The sequence below is a fragment of the Cheilinus undulatus genome, linkage group 2 (genome assembly GCF_018320785.1).
Source record: "Cheilinus undulatus linkage group 2, ASM1832078v1, whole genome shotgun sequence".
Taxonomy (NCBI): domain Eukaryota; kingdom Metazoa; phylum Chordata; class Actinopteri; order Labriformes; family Labridae; genus Cheilinus; species Cheilinus undulatus.
Window position 1 is genome coordinate 13,653,930 of NC_054866.1, and position 23,401 is coordinate 13,677,330.

At 39.9% G+C, this 23,401-nt stretch overlaps 1 protein-coding gene across 2 annotated transcripts in view; it reads right to left on the reverse strand.

Moving 5' to 3' along the window:
* Positions 1-23,401, reverse strand: part of LOC121523004 (endothelin-converting enzyme-like 1) — a 114,065-nt gene that overhangs the window by 21,265 nt on the left and 69,399 nt on the right. For both annotated transcript variants that reach the window (XM_041807738.1, XM_041807730.1), the window contains 5 exons: positions 16,571-16,669; positions 15,997-16,071; positions 11,653-11,756; positions 7,602-7,660; positions 5,661-5,712 (listed from right to left, as the gene is read on the reverse strand). In XM_041807738.1, coding sequence (XP_041663672.1) covers positions 5,661-5,712; positions 7,602-7,660; positions 11,653-11,756; positions 15,997-16,071; positions 16,571-16,669 — 389 coding nt within the window. The remainder of the gene's footprint in view (positions 1-5,660; positions 5,713-7,601; positions 7,661-11,652; positions 11,757-15,996; positions 16,072-16,570; positions 16,670-23,401) is intronic.

A 23,401-nucleotide genomic window follows, 5' to 3' on the forward strand; every position in this document is an offset into this window, starting at 1 on the left:
GTTTCTTAGGGGCCCAGCCAAATTTGTGGGCGGGCCTGACTATAGTTCCCCTTTCAGTTACTATGACCTTTCTTCCTGTTCATTTTGCCATTTTGCAGCTAACTGGCTGCACATTGAATCATGAAAAACATGGAAAAACTTGACTGCTCCTTACATTTTTTACACATTCTCTGCTTTAGTTTGGTGCAAAAGGCTTCTGGTAATGACTAAGGGCAGGTGACAGCGACACTACTGCTATGCTTTGCATTTATGCTGTTCAGCTTTTGGGTCAAAGCTTTGCACAAAGACTGTGGAGCATGTAGAGAACGCATGAAAGTTTACAGATGCAAGAATAAATCAAAGTCAAACCTCATGATCTACGTGTGTTAAAGAGTCACGTTTAAGTCCAGCTAACACAGTCATCTGACTTTTTCTAACTGCATGTAAATGTACTGATTGTCTTCATGCAAGTTAATATTAGCATCTAGATTTTTAGATTTTACCGACCCAATATGATTTCCCCGAAGGATCCCTTTCCTTTATGACTTTCAGTATGTAAAGCTAGAAGCCACAGCAAAATATGAATTGGAGGTATTTGTATTTTTATTAAATGTAATAAATAAAAATAGTTTTGTCATCTGAATTTACAAACTTGCTCCCAGATATCCTCTCACTTCAGAACAAAGCAATGCCCCTCCAGATTGATTTTAAGTGTCTCGGAGTCATTAGGGCCTGCTCTGTGGAGTTCTTTCTGTTGTTTTGTCCCATCGTCCTCATTGCTAATTCAGCTCAGCCAAGCCAGATGAAACACAAGCTGCACTTGGGATCTAATTTTGGAGCCATGTGGATCAGATTGGTGTTGAATGAGAGAAGCTCCAAGGTGCTTTTCTTTGTTCAAACCATAGACTGTACATAAAAAGTAAATGGGAAACTGTAGTGGATGTCACTTAAAACAGCATGTTTTCTAAAAGCCGGCAGTGGGCAACCAAAGGTTGGTTTCTAGTCTTCTCTCCTCAAGAAAAATATGTTTATTGATAAATTGTGATTCCTACTAAGAGTAAGAAAGAAGTTTAAGATGTGGCTACATGTAGATTACAAGATCAACTTCAGGCTTTTAATATTGAGGGTGTGAACACCAACCTCGGCTCAAGGACCTAATTGCAATATGAAAGTCCACAGGAATATTACTCTCTTCTCCATCTTTTATTAGACTTTTGAGGGCTTTAAGATGCTACTACAGTCATGAAATTGTGTCAAGTCTAGCAAAAATCACAAAATTTTCTGGGTTTTAAAAGCACCCCCCAATAATTTTCAAAGATAATGCCCCTATGTTCTATGTTCTACAGTTATAAAATTTGGTGGGTAGATTTGGCTTGGCATGATCTTCAAGAGCCTTTTGGGCCCAAGCCCTAACTCCAGCAGTAAATCTACTATTTTGAAGAAAAAAAGCAAAATGGGGTACTCTTGCCCATTTCCAGTGGTCTGTCTGAGAATAACCCTACAAATGCAGCAGGATCACCAGTAATCTCAAATGGTAGTACATGCTTTTCGTACAATATATCAGAAACCATAAGACGGATCTCTATGAAGTAAATTGTGATCTGAAGCGGACCTTTATGCTGATCTATAGATGGAACATTTAATTCAGGTACAAAGGGGGGTGTTTATTCAGATACCACTAATCCACATTGCTAAATCCACGACAATGTGACTATTACGTTTTTATGTCATGAAAAACTTAGCAGTGTTGCAGACAACTTTCTGTTAGCCTGCCAGCCTATCTTGATACTCCAATTTCATCTTCTAATGTTTTCTGGGTGGTATCAACCAATCAGAGCCAGCCAAAGATCATCAAGAGACTAAATAGCTATCTGCCATCTGGAAAGGAAAGAAAAAACAGTCCTCTCTGGCCCACATCATGAAAAGAAGATGATTGTGCTCCTAAAATGGGATTCAAGCACATTTTTACACACTAGAATTCCACATGTGTGCAAGCACATGTGAATTGGTTTTACAGAGATGAATGATAGTGATACTTTTTGTTGTGTGTTTTTTTATTTAGAAAGTTGTTTTTTATCCTGATAGGCAAGGCTTGTAGTATCTAAATGCGCTTTCCATTTAGTTCTTTTACTTGGTCTTTCTGGTTTTATAACTAACGAAACATTAATCTGACATCCTTACAGCTAAAATAGTCTGACAGTCCAGGTTGTCTTTAAAACATACATGCCTGTAACTTGATTGTTCTTAAGACAGTTGGGAGTCTAAAGGCATTTTTGTATACCGTAATTTCCGGACTATAAAGCACACCTGAATATAAGCCACACCAGCTAAATTTCGGGGGAAAACCAAATGTGTACATATACAAGCCGCACTGGACTATAAGCCGCAGGTGGCACGGTAGAAACATCTCGGCTGTCTGCTCTCTGTGTGTTCAGCCAATCTTCAAGAAAGTCTTCAAGTTCGGGCCATCTGCTTTTATTACCTCTGAAAGCTTTTTTCATCTTTTTGCATTGAGCCAGTTCTTCATGCTGGCGTCTCCAACGTCTCACCATTGATTCACTGATGCCAAGGGTAGGTGCAGCAGCTCTATTTTCTTCTTTGACAGCCAGATCGACTGCCTTTAACTTAAAAGCTGCATCATATGCATTTCTTCGTTTGTTTTCCATAATGAGGGTTTGTGCATGAAAACTTCCTTTGCGCAAACTGTCTCACTCTCGTAATGTCTGTCTTGCTCTTATTCTGTCTCTCGTACTGCATTTGGTTCCACTTTTACTTGATTCAGATTCATCCAATTCAGCACATATTCAGATAACTCATTCACAAGTAAGGGATGTGTCCCGCCCTGTGACCTTTGACCTATGACCACAAAAATGTCTTAATTACACCCTCAAGCCGGGCCAACACTGGTGCAGAGTTTGCATAAAATTCCTCTGATACTGTTATCACAAAACTGGACTGGAAAGTATGGGATGGACATGAGGCTCAGTGACCTTGATCTTTGACCTCCAAAATCGAATCAGTTTATCTATTTGTGCAAGGTTTGATGGGAATCTGTCATTGCGTTGCTGAGACATCACATCCGCAAAAATAGGATGGACTGATACCCCCGAAACATAATGCCTCCAGCCTCAACAATTTCCAGCATGGAGGCTTACAAATATCTATCGATGGGGCAAGAAGGTTTTACTTGGTATTGCTATGGCCTGAGGTGACTATGGATTATCATATCTTACTTAAAGACATTCAGGACTAAAGTAAAATTTGCGTACCCTGCTGGGAGATGTTTTAATCCATTAGGCACTCTTTTTGCCTTTTCTTTAAGTAAGACGTTGATCTGGACTTGTTGGGCAAATTGGGCTTTTAAGTATATTTTCTTTTTTTAAAATAAGACATTTATATACAGTGCTTAACAAATTTATTAGACCACCTGTCATATTTGTCTCAAAGACCATACAGCATCATGAAGCGCTTTAATGCGGACTCGTTTATTTTCAGTGAGCTCTCCACGTTTTACCATTTTGAACAGGAATGAGGGATTTCAAACTGAATTTACCCAAATCTGAGTCGGCTCACTGGGCTTCTCTGAGAAGTCAGAAATTAATCAAGCATAACATTCAACCACTAAAACTGTTTTTCTGTTCAGAAATGCAAGTGAATAACTATAATTTGACATATTAATCAAGAAATATTAATGTGCTTTACTGTTTTTTCAGTGTTTTTGTAAATCAGTAAATTTGAAAATTCATGGATAACAATAATAATTATATTTTACATTAAAAATATCATTTGGGTTAAAGAGCTTCTACATATTGGTGTAGTAGCCATTGAAGAAACATAAAAAATGATTTTGGTAATTACCAATGCTGTTAATTTAGGGCAGCTGTGGCATAAACCTTACTTTGGTTAGGGTGGTCTAATAAATTTGTTAAGCGCTGTATATATATATATATATATATATATATATATATATATACCTGATTGGCTAACAACCCCTCCTCAACCCCCCTCCTCATGCCTCCAAAAACAGCAGCGTACTGCTGCTCCTCACCTTGACCCTGGTCCGGGCTAGAGTGCTGTCTTTGCGACACATGCAGATATGGAGAGCAATGAGAGGGCAGGCTGGGGGCTACTCACATGGCTACGTCTGAAAATGACTTTCTGACAGCTAGTCGATACGCTGCCTCACACTGGGCTCAACACCCCCGCTAAACTAACTGGCTGATTGAAGCTTCATTATACTCAACGTGATAGTGGAGGTGTGTGAGTGTGTGTGGGAGTGAGAGAGCAAGGCTTTATGGGTGGTTAGGGCGACTGCAGTAATAACTTCAAGGGGACAGGCACACACACACACACAAAACACACTCTTAACTACATCATTAATTAATATCGATTAGCATGCACGGCAGCAGGTAGAGGAAATAGAGATCACCTCTAATGAAGACACAGAAGTGTGAGCTAATGTTGGGTACACAAACAGCTAATAGAGATGTTTGTGTTTGTCTGTAATTACTCAGGGGAGCTGGTATGAAAGCGGGAGCTGCAGCCATTTGTGTTGTGTCGTATGTATGGGCTTAAATCATACTTAATAATGGCAGCAGTTGTTGAATAGCTTTACTTATTATGGAACATTTCAAGTGTAAAATATATGTACACACATCATTGCTGCAGGGATTTGCTTTATTACTAATAATTTTTCAAATCACTTTTCAGAAGGACTGTCAGCGATAAAGCAGTAAGTTTAAGGTCTAAAGTAAAGCATTTGTTTAAATTCACATTAATTTAGTCCTTTTAGGTGCACAGTAGTGAAGCAAATATACTCAAAACCTTTCTGTCTTTCTGCTCTCACAGTATTGTAAAATAAGGACACCACTTTCTCTTGAATGCCTTATTTCACTTTAAAAATTAACAGACAGCTCAGTGGATAAATCAAAAGTGATCTAAACACTGTGATATCAAATATTTCACTTACCATTCCCTTTAGATATTTTCATTATAGGGTAATTTAAATGCAGAGTTATAACTGAGGTGCATCCAGGAAATACAACTTTATGTTTGAAACTTTAAGAGTCCTTCATCCATTTTCTAGTTTAAGCCTCAATTTCACAAAATAAAGAAGAAAATCTCATCAAGTGGCTTTCCTACATCTGCAGCAATCCCAAATTTCTTTGTAAGTAGTTTGCAGGACATTGTTTTTTGGTATTTCTTAATCTTGTCTGTCAGATTTAAATAACCTCTTTTAAAATACAAAACTGAAGGAGGTAGTGTTTTGTTTCTGGGTAAAATTTTTGACTAATTTAAAGATGTGAATTGTTTTTTGACTCTAATACGTGGATTCATCAACACAAAGAGCTTATCTGAGAGCCAGAAATGAGAAACAGATAGACACAGAGAGGGAGGCTTTCTTCTCTCACGCACCATCAAATTACTCAGTGGACCCAAATTTAGGGAGGCAACCTCTGAATGACACCTGTTCCATTAGCGGGACCTTGTTCAGTAATTGAGCTCTTGGTGGGTAGTTAAATTGGTTTAATCAGGCGTGCTGGGACTTGAGGGAAACACAAGCTTGCCAGACTAACGTAGCCTGTAATGACCTTTGTTGTTGTGGCGGAGGGGATGTTGTTGTCTCCCTACAGGCAGCAGTAGCAGCAGGGAGAAGCAGGGACAGGAGGAGGGCTACTTACTGTGGAAACTCAGGGTTGTAAAGAGTTGGCTGAAGGATACCGGCAGGAAAAACTGAAAGAGGAAGAAACAACATGAGGAGCGGGAAAATACAACATATATGACTATAACATACTCTGATTTGAGAACAAAGGAATCAAAATGTCTGGACCAAGTTGGCACATTGGTACGGTCTCCTCTAAAATAACTGTTAAGTGAAACGAAAAACACAGACACCATGATGTTAAAGTGAAACACACTTACTTTTACATCCATCTCAGATCTCTTAAGGCTGATGCTATAAAGGACAATGACATGGTTCTGCTATTTGCCACAGTGTGTCTCTTTTAGTTTAAATTAAACCTTAGACTGGATTTACACTTGATGATTATCACATTTTCAAAATGCTAGTGATCAGATTTCACAGACACAGAAACTTGTAGTCTAACAAAACCTCAGAAGTAAAAAAAATGTTGTGTCCAAAAGTAAAGACTAAAAATTCAAGGACTCTTTATTGGATAAAGCGGTTTTTAGTTTTTGTTGTCTTCAACTATAAAGATTAGAAATGACTAGAATGCGACTGTCAAAACTAAAGAGCATGTAGTTCTTGAATTTATTAACTCGAGACTTGAAATAGCAGGCTAAATTAAAACCGGTGAATTGCAAATGGCCACTTCACTGCTCAGAACATGCTGGATTACATAATTACGCAGACCAGACCTAACGAAATTTGCTGCAACTTTTGAACCGCTTTTCCTCATCTAAGCTCATAATTGTGTGTTTAAAGAAAATGGGAATCATTACACAGGAATCATTATTTTATTACTTGTTTCTATAGGAGATCTCAAAAACACAGACAGTGACTTACAGACTTTTTTTTTGCAGTGAATAATTTTCACATATTTTTCATTTTTCACTAGTCTGAAGTATCATATCTCTGAATTTCATGATTGTCTCACTTTATCTTAATATTAACCATTTTAAAATAAACTTTCTAAAGGATGTTGCATTTTTTTTCTGTAAAATGAACAAAACCATCATCTGATGGAGCTGAGGAGAATCTAAAGGGAGTGCTTTAATTAGCTTTTTAATCCAAATAATGATAATAATAATCTTAATTGACTATAGGTAAAGAAAAATGATCATATGAAAGCTGAAACAAGCGCTCTACATGCTCTGATAAATATGTTTTAAGTCATAGCTGGATTCACACCCCCAGGTTTAGATTACAGCTCTTGCAAAGGTTTTTTTTTTCAACAGTTTGTCTCTTTGGTGGAGCAGGGTTGAGAGTTTCAATGTGGAATTTCCCAATCTTTCAAAGCGTGTCCTATAAAGGATTAACCTTTAAATCTAGCCTGATTCCAGACATGAAACAAAAGAAGCCAAAAATACAGAGGCACAACTAAGCTGGGCATTATCATTTAGCATTTTTAAAGACAGAATATGAGAATTAATACTGTGCTGAGGACTGATGTTGCAGGGTTAAGTGAGACAAATGATGTGTTCGGGTTAAATAACATGACCCAGGGGGATCCGACGAATGTGGTCGTCTGACTCCTGCTGTCCTCTAGCATCAGTTCCAGAGCACACCATTGATTTTTCTGTGAGAGATTTAATCCAGCAGGCAGGCAGACACAGACAGCGGGCCGATCCGGGGCAAGGACGAGGAGGGGAGGGGGGCTAGATTTGTTAAAAACTCAAGATGGTGTACCTGCTTGTTTTTCCTTCAGGGTGGTATTAAGTATGTAGAAAGTGAGCGATGAGAAGGAATGTGATATGAGGATGTTTGGACGGTTTATCTCTGAGCGTCCGTGATGTTGGACTTGTTGTAAACAGGGTGTAATTGTGTGTAACTAATGCACAGTCCAGGTCGTAGAGCAGAATGGCAATGGGAGAGAGATTAAGTGAGTGGATGTAGAAGACAGAGAAATATCAGTATGTGTGATGAAGAGTCACGCACTCACCCATTTGGTTCTTGTTAGGGAGGTAGTAGGCATTAAGGGCCTGAGGAGGGAGAAGCCACCTGAAGGAGAGAAACAGTCCAACAAACAGTGTTTTAAAGATGAGATTCCTCACACACACACATTTGAATCACCAATCTAACTTCTCAAACTGCATCCCAATCCTGAACAGAATCCCAAACACGTCTACCTATCTCTCCTTCTAAACCCCAGTGAGAAATATTCAACCTGTGAGGTCCCACGGCTAAAATAGTTCCCGTCTGCATATAAAACCGCGGACAGTTCCTTTATGGTAATCCACTTAAAGCCGGACCAATTGATTGGTACAAAATCCCCCCAAATGAGTGACTCTGAAAGTCTGAGATGCCCTTGTTGTTCTAGGAGTGAAAGACTGATGGACTGTGGAGAGACGGAGGGAGGAGGAGGAGGGTTTCGTTCTTTATTTATTTCCTGGTGACAACACAGAGTGAGTGATGAGCGGTTTACTTTCTGCCGATAAAGGAAGATTGTGAGATTTAACTCTTCAGGGCGTTGTGTGTGGGCTAATGATACAGTTGTTTGGGCTACCTTTGAATATTAATGTGACCGTAACATGTTGTCATAGCAGAGAGGCACTTAATTCAAACATACAGGGCTGTGTTTAAAACAAAGAAGAGCCACATGTCCCAAAGCACTTTGCTGCTGCCTGGCTGCAACAGATAAGTAAATCAAATGAGTTTTCTCAGGCTGTGTATGTCGCTTTGGTATCCCTTGGTTTAATTTAGAGGCATATCGGCAAATATGATAAACTAGAGAGGGAGTCTTGGTGACACATGTTAGGCATGTCAAACATTTCTGAAGCACAACTGCTCAGTATGTTCACATGGAGCAGGAAGTCTGATTATTGTGTTAGCCTGACTAAAACTAGACTTAAACTAGCAACTAAAGATCATTTTAAAGGGGACATATTTTACTCTTTTAAGACAAGTTTATATTCTTCTCAGAGGTCCCCAAAACATGCCTGTGAAGTTTGTTGCTGAAAAAACACTCCAGTATTGGATTTTTGCATGTCTAAAAAACTCTCAGCCCTGCTCAGAAGGAGTTGTTTCTGTGTCTGTGGCTTTAAATGCTACTGAGCTGTCTGACTCCACCCATGACCACAGTGTTGGCAGAACTTTCTTTCAAGCAGGGAGGGCCAACTGAACCTGGAGGTGGTGCTAGCTCCCCACATGACTTCATGAGGGGAAAATCTGAGGACGGCTTTTTTCAGCACACATTTTTTGAAAGGTGGAGAAGGGGGGGGGGTCTGATTCTTGGGTGGATTGTGGACAGGTCGGGGGCATATATTTTGTTGGAAAGCCTGAAAAAGTGATTTTTGCATAATATGCCCCCTTTACTTAAACACACAGTGTGTGAAATTCTTCCACCAGGGGGCTCTCAACCAAAACAGTAACACAATATGACAGGTAAATACCAGTGTTGCCCAGCACTCATCTCACCGCTCTTTAATTACTATTTTGAACTGAGGATTCTAGTCAATAAAGCAGCACCTCATCCGGCACTTATTAAACAGAAAACAGATATTTTTTCATTCACATGTTTCTCCTAATTAGGGAGCCATGCCATGCAAAAGGTCTCTCCTCAGCGCAAAACACAGGAAAGCCTGCTTGGAGTTTACAAAACCTCCATGTGAAAGCCAAGGGGTCTTTCATGTGTTTTGCAACGAGGAGAGGCTTCCTCCTAGCCACTCTGCCATAAACCCAGATCACTGGAGGGCTGCAGTTCTCCTGGAACTTTGTCCCATCTCCACACAGGATCTCTGGAGCTCAGTTAGAGTGACTGTCAGGTTCTTGGTCACCACTCTTACCCCTAAAATACACCAGATACATGTTTGGACCGTCTCCGCTCCAGCAGACAAGATTGGTTTTAGTTTTAGTCAATGAGAGAGCCAGTTCCGCTGCCCGCAGCAGACACACAGGACTTCCAAATTAAAATATCAGGTTAAATTTCAGAATAAAATACTCTGTGCTGACGCCAGACAAAAACCAGACTGTATTTCCTTTCACTAAATCAACATAACGCCACAATGGGGTGTAGCAGAACCTGTAGTCAACAGGTCAGAGGAGCAAAAAGAGGTGCATTTATTTATAAAAGTTACTGTCCCATGGTAGAAGTAGAAAAATCTGCATGAAAGGACAAAACTGAGACAAATCAAAACAAGTCCATCCTACTCCTGCAGTTCAGAACAATAACTTCATGTGTGTTTATTATGTTTTATGGCACTTCAGTAGTTTCTAGTCACATGGCCAGGAGTGATTCTGTAGCTACTGTGAAAATCCTTGGTCTCGCGGGTCTAGCAGTCCAGCGTTGCTGCTCCATCCTGCACTGCAAACTCAGTCAGTTGGTGTTGGCGGGCGGTGGGACACGCAGTCAGAATGCAGCGCAGCCACATGCCTGGTGTATTTTAGGGGTTACAAAGGCCCTCCTCTCCTGATTGCTCAATTTGGCCCAGTGATCAGCTCTTGGAATAGTCCTGGTTGTGCCAAACTTCTTCCATAAGAGAATTATGTAGACCACTTAGGAACCTTCAGTGCAGCAGAATTTTTTTTTCTTTTGGATTTATTTATTGGCATTTTCTGCCTTTATTGGATAGAGGAGGACAGTGGATTGAGTCAGAAATGGGGAAGAGAGCAGGGAGTGACATGCGGCAAAGGGCCACAGGCCGGATTTGAACCCGGGCCATCTGTGTACATGGGTCGCACCATAAAGCTCAAGGCCATCTGCGCGCCCCAGTGCAGCAGAATTTTTAGAAGCCTTTCCAACAATCCTGTCTCTGAGTTCTGCAGGCAGTTCCTTCAACCTCATGGTCTGGTTTTTGCTCTGATATGCATAGTCTGCTGTGAGGCCTTTTATAGAGAGGTGTGCTTAGCCAAATTATGCCCAAGTTACTTCAGGTGTACTCCAATCAAGGTCCAGGAACATCTCAGCAATGATCCAGATAAAAGGGAGCTGAATTACAAGTACTTTGGCAAAGCATCTAAATACTTATGCCAACGTAATATTTCAGAATTTATGTTTTTTTTTTTTTTTTTACATCTTTTAACAAATTTGCGAAAAACCTTCCTTCATGTTGTCATGGTGGGATACTGAGTGTGGATTAATGAGAATTAAAATGTTAATTTGACTGCAGCATCAGGCAGCAACATAACAAAATCACAAAGTGAAGGCGGTCTGACAGCTGTCTGTATATCCATCATATTCCTAGCCCTCTTATACTATGCCTAAATTCTGGGTGTGATTTTAATTTATAGGAAGACAATTTACATGTATGAACATCATCTCTAAAGCCCAGTCAAGATCATAGATTTACAGCGTGACAGGATCATTTTAAAACGTCTCTGGCTCGGGTCGAGTCGTGATGATGTTGTCAGGGATTCAGTTTGTCAAGTCTGTAATTGACTGCAGGAAGTCCTTACAGTAAATATGAAAAGTTTGATCATTTTTGAAAGGATATAAATGCCAACAAAGTAGTTCAAAGTAGAATATTCTGTTAGATAAAACCCCGCTGTTATTATAGGTGTAACAAGACTAGGCTAGAAAAGCATTTAGTGTGTATATGGGCTGTGAAATTTTGCTGCTACGACACAATGGTGTTGACAATGAGTTACTGATGAGCAGCTTGATGTTACATAAGATGATAAAGATTCAAGAAAAAAAACATTTAATGTGCAAGACTGTCTTGTACAAATTAGTTTATTATAAGGAATAATTTTCTTTAAACTTAGTGACTGTGAGAGTTGCAGCTGTTAGTGGCTGCCATGGTAGCTAGCTGAAGGGGAGGATATCGACAATAGCATAAAAGAAGCAGACATGTACCAATCATAAACTGATATTCCTGCTGTGCATGTACACCAGGACAAGGGCCAAATGGAGCAATAACTGAAGCTCAACTCTGCCATGCATGTCAACGCATCGACTCAAAGTGGGAAAATTTAATTGCGTAGCTCTGGGTGTCAGCAAGATGAGACGGCAGGCAACTAAAGCTGCTCGAGATGTGAGGAGCTCTGAAACTTACGTTGTTTTGTCCACTTCTTCATGGATCTTCTTGACAGACAGCTTGATGTTAAACTTAATGCTGTTGAGGATGTTCTTGAAATACGTCTTTTCGTCCACGTCAAACTGAAAAACAGAAATATTACAGAGATTATGAGTGTGATTGCAGTCAGTGGGTTGAAAGAAAATGAGCATTTTTAAGGCCACGGTCTGGTTTTTAACATAATTAGAAATCCTCACAACTAATGGGGTCAAAATAATTTGGACTGCTTGAGTCAACAGCCACAAATTGTCTACAACATTATCTTTATGGGTGAATAAAGATTAAATAAAAGTACATTAAGTGAAGGTGCTTGTTTTCATCCCACTAAGGCCCAGATAGTAATTAAAACAGAAATTGCCTTTTTAAAGAGTAAACATTGTTTTTCAAGCAGACACAGTTATCTTCAAAGCCGCCAAACTCCAGTGATAAAAACAGTCCTTTTCCCTGTCTGAACACAGCACTGTTGTTCTACAGCACCTTTAAGCTTGTTTTTGTGTTTTAAAATTGTATTTCATCCAAGTTAACCCTCTGACACCAAAGCCAAAGAACAATACTCATGTGGTTAAGCAGCAATTTACTTTTTTATGCATACACGCTGATTTATTTCACACTAAGGACATCTCAGCATAGTTATCTAAATGTATAACAACTTTTTGAGCTGCAATAAGACAGTCTATTTGGTGCAGTTGCACTTAAAACAACATCATAAGGCAATTCAGTTTGGTGTCCTTTGGCACCCACCAAAGGTCTCTTGTGACATTCCTCTTTATTGATTACGTGTATTTGTTGGTACAGAGAGAGTGATGAAGGTAACAGACATAAGAGGTTAAAGAATTGTGGTGACTAACAAGGTACTGTAACAGTTTAGCAAATATACGCAGCTGGTGACAGTCCAGGCAGTCAAGTAATTAATAGAGCAACAAAAGACAGCATTGCCTTTGCATCTCTATTAGCACATAGGAGAATAATACTGGACTGGAAGTCACCATTTACCGCCAAAGTACTCTATGGCTTAATGACCTCATGCTTTTCATAAACTTGGAGAAAATTTTCTATACCCTAAGGGGGCCACCTGAAAAATCTGAGACTGCTTGGAGCCCAATGATTGACTATCAAGCAGAACTGAAGACATTACAGGATAGATGAAATACTACTACTCTACAAGCTCATGTGTATAGTGTGGATGTGAATAAAACTGTGGTATGATGTCAATACTCACTGGCCTCTGACCTGTTCCACTGCTAATCAATACAGAGATCAAATTAGCCAATCACATGGCAGCAACTGCTGCATTCCAGTCAGGTCATCAACGTACAAGGTATTTTTGCAGAGAGAACTGCCACCCAATGTTTTCTGTTTTTCACACCAATCTCTCCAACTCCTAAAATTGACTGCGTCTAAAAATAGTAATGGATTATCAGTTTGTGAAATACTCAGACAAGCTCTTCAGGTACCAACAATCATCAGGTCCGGCCAGGTATGGGAGCATATAATGATCAGGCACATCAACCTTGGTCCTGTACTGCTCTGGCCTCCTGATGGCCCATGCCCCATTTCTCCAGGTATCCTCCCAGCTGTCACCTCAAAGCCACACGCAACCATCCCCTACAGCTGGACAAGCCCAACAGGTCCTAGGAACCCAGTCTGGTTTAAGCTGGATCAGGCCCAGGAAAGTGCGCCAGGTGCCCATAAAGGTGGAGCTGCTGTTTCTGTATGAGGGATCCGACCTTTCCCATTCCTGCTCACATGAGCACATCAGCATTGAACACCTAATAAAGTGCTGATGATACCCAAAGATGCACCAAAGAGAAGGTGTCACAAAGGAGTCCAGCCACTGCCTCTGGTCATCAGTCAACATCTGCTGAAAGTTATGGTACTGTTAGATCAACTTTAAAAGTACTATTTTAAGACAGACTTGTCTTGACCCTGCAAACTGAAGTGATCTACTTGGTAATTATAAAATTTATGCAATACTTGGAATTAAAAAAGTATGATCTTCACTTGCATTTGCAGCACGATCAACTTTAAAACTGAGAGTAAATCCCAACATTTCTTCACTGAATTTTTGCATGAAAGCAAGCTGTGATTAAATCTGTCAGCCTAAAACTAAAAACAAAATTTCTGCAGATGTTCATTAAAGTCTACTTTTAAAATATTTTGTTCCATCATAGCAGTAACTTAATGTCCACAGCACCTGTTCTGTTATAAACCAATGTATTGTGGGTGAGCTGTGGCTTGATAGGTAGACTCAGTTGTCTCTCAACTGGAAGGTCAACAGTTAAATCCCAAGCTCCAACATCACATGTTGGCGTGTCCTTGGGTGAGACACTTCCCCCCAAAATGACTCCACTGCTGCATCAGTGGTGTGTAAATATGTATGCTGCACATGAATGGGATTAGTGAGTCAATGGGTGAGCATGGGTAACTACGACCTACAGTTTAAAAAGTACTTTGAGTCGTCAGACTACAGCAGTGCTACATAAGCTCAAGTCCATTTACCATGCATACCATGCATAACTCCATGTGGGGTAAAGGAACTGTTTTTTGCAAAGAGAAGTAGCTACTATTGAAATGCTATCAAACGTTTTGAATAAAGAGAGCAAAAAAACCTCTGTCCATAGATGGCTTTATCGGCACTGACAGTGCTGATAACCTCAGTTTTAGAGCTATTCTCATCAGCAGTCCTTGTTGCTATGTTAAAAAACATGAAACACTCATTCCTCTGTAGAATCTGTAGAAATTTCTATATTTCAAGAAAATACCACGTAGAAGACATGACACAGCAGCAGCTGCAGGCCTGAAAACTACCCTTAAAAAAGACAAGTCAGATCAGTTTCTTTTCTGCCATTGTCACATATCCCGCCCCTTCTTGATTTTGATTGGTAAGTAAGGAAGAAGTGACATTGACGAGCGCTGTGCTGTTCCAAAAGCCGAATGATTTTCAACCCAGAGGGCTTAAAATGCAGCGTCATAAACAGCTGATGCTGAGAGTGTTTTTTTCTGTGCAGAGCACTAAGCCCTCAGAATCTTGGACTGCGTTAGTTTTGATTTCAAAATAAGTGCCATGCTAAAAAAGCTGGCTGCGGACACAGGCAATTCTGCTACTTTTGAGTCCTAAAAGAAATGACTCCTTCAGGCAGAAAAGTTTACAGAGAAAAAGACGTGTTAAAAACCCCCATCTAATGCCTGAAGGTGTGGTGTCAGACTATGATCGTGTATGTCTGTTTTTGTAAAAGTGGTCTGGTTTTGTAAAATAAAGTTTATCATCATTTGTCACACTAAACCCTGACCTTGGTGGTTTTTCCACAGCCGATGTCCATCCAGCCTTGTTTACTGCAACGAGAAGTCTCATTTTAGAGATCCAGATCACTTGGCTCAGCTCAGTAAGAGGAGTCCGTCTTTAAGACCCCAAAAAGCTCTCCATCTGGTACCAGTTTGGCTTTTTGAATGTGTACTGAATTACAGCAAGTAAAGGAAGAGCCAGCTCATACAACCGGCTCATGAGTGAACGGCACATCATTGCTCGGTTTCTAACACCGCTAGGTTTTTGCTTAACAGTACATCACCATCTCAATTAAAAGCATGTTTAAGACAAAACAAGGGAGAAAAGCTGTTAAAGAGGCCTAGCTAGTTTCTTAGCTAAGCACAAGACTCCTTAAGAGTTTTGTCTCCCTGCATCTGACTAGATAATCAGAAAGTGGTCTGCAGGGCTGAGTAATGTGATATTGATCACTTCTGTTGGGTAAATTGGTTAGCACATGGAAAAATTTTGTCTAAACTTCGGGGATCACATCAAATATAGACGTTCTCTAATGACTGTTGCAAAGTAACTACAGGGTGACATTTGGCTACCACAGTTCTTTTTTTTTATTGGTTGATCTGGATGTAGGTGATGAATTTTATGCCAGCTTTCATCACCACACCAAAAACAATTTAAAGCCCCATAAAACACAACTGTTCTATGACAAAATAAATCAAAAAGGCACTGCTTTGGGTGCAGGTGGTTAGGTGCCACCCCATGTGTTCAGGTGGTCCTGGTTCCAACCTGGCCTGTGGCCACTTTCACACATGTCTCTCCACTTCTCTCTCATCCTGTTTCTGGCTCTGTCCATTGTCCTATCTCTCTAATAAAGGAAGGCAGAAGCCAAAAAATAAATACTAAAAAGAGCACTTCTTTATCAGGTAAAATTTCTTATATTTTATTTGAAAAAAGTTGCAATATAGAGTACATCAGAAAGGAAAACAAGGGAGGAAATGAATTAGATGGTATGGTGAGTGGGTGCTGGTATGTCGTGAGGGTGATTAAACGAGCTCATGACTCACCCCGTATTCATTATCGATGAGCTCAGGTTTTAGCAGGAAGTCAGGGTATCCTGTCATCACCATCATGTGCTTTAACTGGGAAAGAGGAAGAGAAGAGAGTGATGAAGAGGAGGAGGAACTGAGGGAGAAATTACTGACAGAGCATCACCCCACATCCACTCACAGGAACTTATAACCACCCATCCACTCACCATTTTGGACACAGGCAGCAAACTCGCACACACAAGCATCAACTAATCAAGCAAACCCAATGTAATAGGATTACAGGGAAGCTCTTTATATGCAGCATGGCTCTCTAAAAGGATTATAACTTCAGATTGTAAAAGTATTAGAGGGGATATCTTGCAGTGCAGACCCTAAATCAGCACCACAGAGAGTACTGGATTAGGCAATCCGCACTTCTCAATGTCAAGCCCTTGATGTATTCTATCACACACTTCCATCTAACCAAGCAATCAATCAAACCCCCGGAAAGAAAGGAGTTTGCAAAGAAATAATTAAATCCTTTGCAAATACTAATCGGATCTGGCAGGGAGTCGTGTTTGTGATGCAGAAGCTGAATGAGGTTCTGAACCTTGGCTCTGGCTGCCTCCTTGGTGGCCTCATCCATCCAGTCCAGCTCCTGCAGCCGGATGTCCAGGGAGTGCTTTATGTCCTCTACTAGCTCCTGTACCTGAAAGGAAGATCATATCACATTAGGAGAAGCTTTAAAGTCCCTGAAACTATACTCCGTCTAAAGTTCCTCACCTCTCATTTCTATTAAGCTCCAGTGTTAAATTTTATATAATCCTTTAACATGGATAATTGAAACCTCTATTTTCCGTTAAATTTGGTTTCTGTTAAAACAATTTCCAAGGCAAAAGCTTACAGCTTCCTGTATTTAGGAGCAAAAGTTATCAGCTGGTGGGTCCAGACCCAAAAGTGGTCACAAATTGAAAAAAAAGCTGCAAAATATCTTGTATGCAGGACAAAGTTTTAAAAGAGCAAAAGAAAGTTAACCTTGCAAAGCAGATGGATTCGCCTGTTTTTGTTTATCTCACTGGCAAATCCATCTTGGGCGCAGCAGAGCCGTGACATAAGCAAGCAGCAACCAAAGGCTGGTGCAATTATGGCGGAAGAGATTAACTTGGATGCTGCTATAGCGTCAGTTTAACAGAGCTTTTCTTCATTAAAAGAAGAACAAAGACCAGCATTGAGCTGTTTTCTTTTCAAAAACAACAAAAGTAGTGTACTGACATGTCAACAGTCGCCATGGTTTGCGTTATGCTGCTTTCTATGGAGTTTACTCCTCGGTAGCGGCTACGACGTCACGTTTTATTGCTGTGATTGGCCCGTAAAGATGTGACAGACAGAATGTTCATCCAATCAGCCTATGAGTTTTATTATAAAGGCTCTGCCCTTTCCCAAACACTGTCTATGGGAGGTTTTCCAGATAAATGTGTGAAACAAATCCATCTGGCGTATCAGGTTAACAATGCAACAATGCATCTTTTAAACATGTATCAATTTTGGTCTCCCTCTTTATTCTACGTATTTTCATTCTTTTGTTCCAATCTGAGATCCAAACTGCAACACTTACATTAACCAGATCAGAGTGGTTGAACCTTTGGGCCATTCGTGGTGGGTCCAGAAGCTGAACGCTTTAGAGAGCGTATTGAATAACCAGCAAAAATGCCAGGGATGCTTTTATTGTGAAATGCTCCATCATGCAGTCAACGTACTTCTAGAGCTCTGTCAGAGTGAATCAAAACACGTCCATATTTCAAGTAATCCATGGATCTTTATGAATGCAATGTGTTCGCATTAAATCTTTCACTGGGTCTTAGATCACAGAGGTCCTGACTGATGCATTATGCCCATAAGTCTGCACCTAAACAAGACTGTTTTTACAAAACCATTCATGGCTCCAGTGCTCAGGGCTTTTTGTTTGCCAGTACAGGTCCAACACACTAGTATAACATGAATAATTCCCAATAGCACATTGAATCAGATAATGGAAATCCATCCCCCACAGCAGCTGGGGCAGACCCTGATCAGTGCAGAGAGGTTTTAGTTTAGTCCAGTTGATGTGGTGTTTGATTTCAGATGTGTAAAATTTAAATTCCAAATGCAGCCTGAATCACAACACAAACCACAAGGTTAAGCACTGAACCATCGCTCAGTTTCAATTTTATTCCAAAAAACACATTTGCCATTTTCCAGCTGCAAGCACCAGCGCAAGTCAAAGAAACTAAACCACAGGGATTGGGATGTTTAAGGTTTCTGTGAGAAAGGTTTCAAAACATAGTTCAATATTATAAAGGGATTTTTTTTTGCATTTTTAAGAGGGCCTATTTTTTTAGTTGTTTTGGATATTTTTTCAGAAAACAACTGCTTCTAGCATGTGAGATAGGCTGTACACTAGACAGTTTTTAAACCTGATAATACCTGGGAGATCACAGACATAATACTTTTCCCTGATTCTTGACATTAATCCAACAAATGCACTGGCTACATGACTCAGATCACAAGACCAAACATCTGCTGTTTGTGGCAACACTTTCACACTTCTACCAACATGAGGTCTCACAGAAGTTCGTATGATCAAACTTGACTTCAGAGGAATAACATAAATAAAGGATGTCCGATATCGGCCTTATTCTGTCCTTTCTTGCATGAGACATTATAAATCACTAATGTTGTTGCACTTATTTCATAAGACGATCTTTTTTGATGTTCCACTTGACTTGAGGCACAGTTGTGTTTGTTAGTTAGGGGCAGCCCGATCTGGCATTGTGAACATCGGTCATCTTTGTATATCATCCAATTAATCTGCTTGTAGTTTCTGTCATTCATTGATAGAACTAAATACTCCAACTAAATATATAATTACAGTATATCCTCCTACTTGACAGTCAATTTAAGCAGAACTACATCAACTTTGGAAATACTTCTGTATTCTAAGATTCATGCATGCAGTGGCTTCCATCTTTAGACTTGAGTATGTTCCCAGTGTTAACTTTGGCAGCTATTTTTAATTTTAGTCTTGTGTTCAAGAGTTTAAGTCACATTTTAGTCATTTCTACACTTTATAGTTTTATTCTAGTTTAGGTGATGAAAACCCAAAGCATTTTAATTCCAGTTTAGAATGTGATCATATTAGTTCTTTAATTTCAGTCTCACATTTAAAAATTTGAATTTTGTTTTGATAAATTTATCCACAGTGGAGAAATATCATGTACTCTGATGTCAGACAAAAGCTAAATTATATTTCAGTCATCATTTAGTCTCCTTGATGAAGACTAAACTTACTTTTAGTCAGAGTTTTAGTCATCAAAGATCTATTTTTAGCCATCCTCGTTTTGCTCATGGAAAAGTGGTTGTCTGTTAACATTTTTAGTCATAGTTTTAGTTGACAAAATTAACACTGGCACTTCCTAACTTTTGCTGCTGTGTGTGCGCTCATTGCCCTGCAGTCTCATGCCCTTATATGGGCATAAAAGGGCTGTTTCTCTTAGCTAATCTGGAGAAACATTCACAAGCTTCCAATTTGGATTTGGCAACACAGGTGCAAAAAAAAAAAAGCTGTCTATTAAAAGCTCATGTCAAACCACTTGTTTCAATTTTGGTATGGTTATGGGGTGAGTTAACTAAGAAAAATAAATGAAAAGAAAACTTCAAGAATTAAGTTGTCCTGCATCCTCTGGTGTCACCTCCAGCCTTTTCAAGTTCAGCCAAACCTTCAGATCAAGTAGAGACCTTGACAATGCTGCTAACCAGCTAACAGGCTAGTCATGTATTTATCAGTCTGATATGAAATAAAATGAGTCTAATCAGTTTAATATGAAACAGCATATTTATCAGTTGCTACGAAGTGCTATCAGATCGTCTTGGCAGTTTAAATATATTTATACATATAGGTGAAATGTTTGAATGCATGATTACATAATAAGAAAGGATTGGGTCAAAATACAGACGAATATTGAATGGCTGAACAAGTTACCTTAGCTAAGCTTGTCTGGCTGTTTTAATGAAATACTTCTCAAAACATGCTACATTCACACATAACATTCACATTCACAAGCCAATTTCTTCCTTTAACCCTTTGCATGTAATACTTGTCCAGTTTTGTCCTAGTAATTCCTTGAACACATATTCCAAACTACTGCATGGCAAAAAAGCTGACTGAATTATCCTTTTCACATGGGTAGTTTCTATCAGGCTTCTATCCATTTGTAAAGAAGTGCACTTTCTTGCAATGAACACTAGGAAGCCTCAGTCATATATTTAGAGACATATGGACATCAGTCACATCAGAAAATGGAAACAAGGGGTAATCCCTGATTTTCCACATAATCCAGTATTCCACCCTCGCTCTGCACTCCAGAGGAAATCACTCCCTGTCTAGGAATGGATGCAGTTAAAAAGTTAAATCTGTTAATCAAATTAGCTGGTGCATGATTTACGAGTTGGTTGAACTAATTACCTATCATTTTTTATAAACGTAGGCTTGAAATTCTGGTCTATAATGCTCTTTAAACTGTAATAACCTTCCTGCCACAAGAGGCCACTGTAGCTTCAGTTAATGGCCGGTGCCTACCTGTCTGAGGGTTCCCACGCCACTTAACTGGACGTAAATACGAGAAGCTCACCTGTAGCTTAGCAGTTAGCGTGTCGGAGGAACAGTAAAGCTGTTTTTTAAGTAAGAAATGGAAATAAAATGGTAAGTAGGCTGTCAAGGGTAAAACTGTTCAACCCAAGTGAAAAGAAGCCACATATAAGAGCACAATAACAATCTGCAAAGAGGAACGAAGGCTGGTGGAGCTACCTTTTAATGTTAGCCATGCTGAACAGAGTGTATTAGGCTAACATCACACCCACTAACACAATGACTCTGCAAGGAATTTGACTGCTTTCTAAGGAATTTCTCCTCTTTACACTTATCGGTTAAACAAAATTTACATGAGTGCTTAGTCGAATGGGGAAATAGACACTCAGGAACATACTATATCCCTGTCTAGTCAATCTTTGCTTTCCATAGGTGACAGTGCATTTTCAGCCAAGCCCACTGCAGGCATGTGTCCAACTGCACAAATCACATCAACCCAAACAGGAGGACACACACAGGACAGTACAGAGCATCAGGTCAATTCCAAAATAAAAAGACCAGTTAAAAACTGATGATTATTTATCTCACCAGTATATAAATGTAGTGTCAAAACAGGAAGATAAAGAAAATGAACCCCCCACAGGAAAGCAAACATGCTGCTTATATGTTGTTTATTTCCATGTGAGCTGTGTCATTTAATGATCTGAGCTGAGCTGGGCTCACTGCTTCAGAAACTGACCCAGAAGAAGTGTTGTGGGCTGTCAGTCTAAGCAAACCCACGGTTCAGACAGACTGCTGCAGACATGAATCCTTTGGAAACTGCAGGTAAGACTTCTCTTAGGATCTTTTAAAGAACATGATAAAAACTTAAGAAGGTACTAGTGAAGGAGGCTAAATATTTCTCAGGTTGTTGTAACAACTGCTAACCATGAATATCTCAAACCACTGACACAGGGAAATGTCAGCTCCATCTTCACTGGTTATTCAGGATAATAAGAAGGTTTCTCCCTCCCTCTTTGTCTGCTGTCTCTCAGCTTTAGCTCCTGAGGCTCATTAGTTCGTGCTCATGCTGAGGTAAGCTGCATCAGTCAGTCAGGCTAGGGTTCACACATCTGACACTGGATATGAGTCGGCTAAGTCTTGAGTTGATAATGAGGTCTCCAACCTGAGTGGACATCCAACAGTACAGGCTGATGTCTTGGAGCTGTATGAGGTATCACTGTAAATCTAGAGCAGGTATATAGAATTATCAGACCAGCTTTACTCTGCTTAGTACTGTATAAAGGACATATTTGGTAAAAGTGAAGCCAAAGTACTGGTATGTAGATTCCCAACATCTATTCTAGAGACATAAGAAATGTAAATCATGTGTTAATTGTATGTATGTTAATTAGAGATGTAAAAATAAACTTTTTTCATAATAAAAACATGCATCATGTTCCGGGGCTCTAATAGGCCTGAGCACTAGACTAGAGGGCTGCATTGGGATTGGTCCTGCAGTTTGAACTTTGCTGCGAGCGGGAACAGGCAGCTAAAGAAAAAAAAAAAACACTGCGGTATCGGGATGTGACCTAGCAACAGGATGATGGAGTCAACAAATGATGTAGAAAAGAAGCTCAAACAAGGTCTTTACAACAGAAAAAAAAACAAAACAAAGGAAAGTCTGACAAGTTTTGTTTCTGCAGACAAGCTCTGATTGAATAACAGATTAATATCTTTTTGTGTTGTGAAATTTTAGTAATGTTTATGCTGAGAATGGCTAAATGAGCTGTCCTTGGTGCTGAAACACAGCAGATTTGACCGACAGCTGCCACTCAGAGAGAGAGGGAGAGAGATGCTCTCCATTGATGGGTAATTGTATGTGCTTTTCTGCAGCTGATTCTTTTTTAATCATTTAGATTAATAGGTTGTTTGCAGTCACATGATCTAGGCCCGTTTTTGCACAAGGCACTGTTTTTCGTTTTTGATGTATTCCATGACATTTTTGTTTCCCCTTTACCGCCAGAACAACACCCAGTCTGCGTTCCGGGACCTGAAGATTTACAAATTAAGCACTGCCCATGAATCTATATTAGTAGCCTATAAAATAACGTGTTTCCTCCTGTGGGACGGGAGAAGACACAAAATCAATGCATCTCTATTATTGTGTGGGCATGAATTCTCAGGGTTTTGCAGGTGCGGACGGGAGTGGAAGTACACATTACGGGAGTGGGCGGGAGTGAAACACACACGTTGTGGTTGCAGGTGGTAATGGTCAGAAATTCAGCGGGAGCGGGCAGGAGCGGGATGGGGCTCTACACTAGACTATCAAAAACTGGTTCCAATATGAAGTTTGTTTTCTTCTTGCTGTCTATCATATGAAAACAGTGTTTTGGGTGCCTGAAAGCAAAGTTACAAGCTTAAAATTTTGGAAACACAAAGATTTTGTTGGCATGTAAACTGGCAATACAGAGTTCCCTCTGGAAAATACACGCCTACACACATGTACAGTTCATGGCACAGACTAAAACATAAATGGTGGACTTGTGAATTCGGTTTGTGTGGCTCACTCCCAGCTAACATTTTCTTGAAATTTGCACACTTTGTACTTCAGGGTTGCTTGGAGTTGCAACCCCACCTTGCCATCCTTCCACAGAAATGTATGCATGTTAGTTTTTTTTGCACCTCACTACTTTGAAGAAACTAAAGTATGTGTACATATGTAGTTTGATTAGAACCCCCACTTCCACATGATCTGACTTGCCTCTGTACCAGTGATAGCCAGGGCTTGATGCATTATGCTATCTGTTCCATCCACCTGGGCCTTTCTCGCAGAGG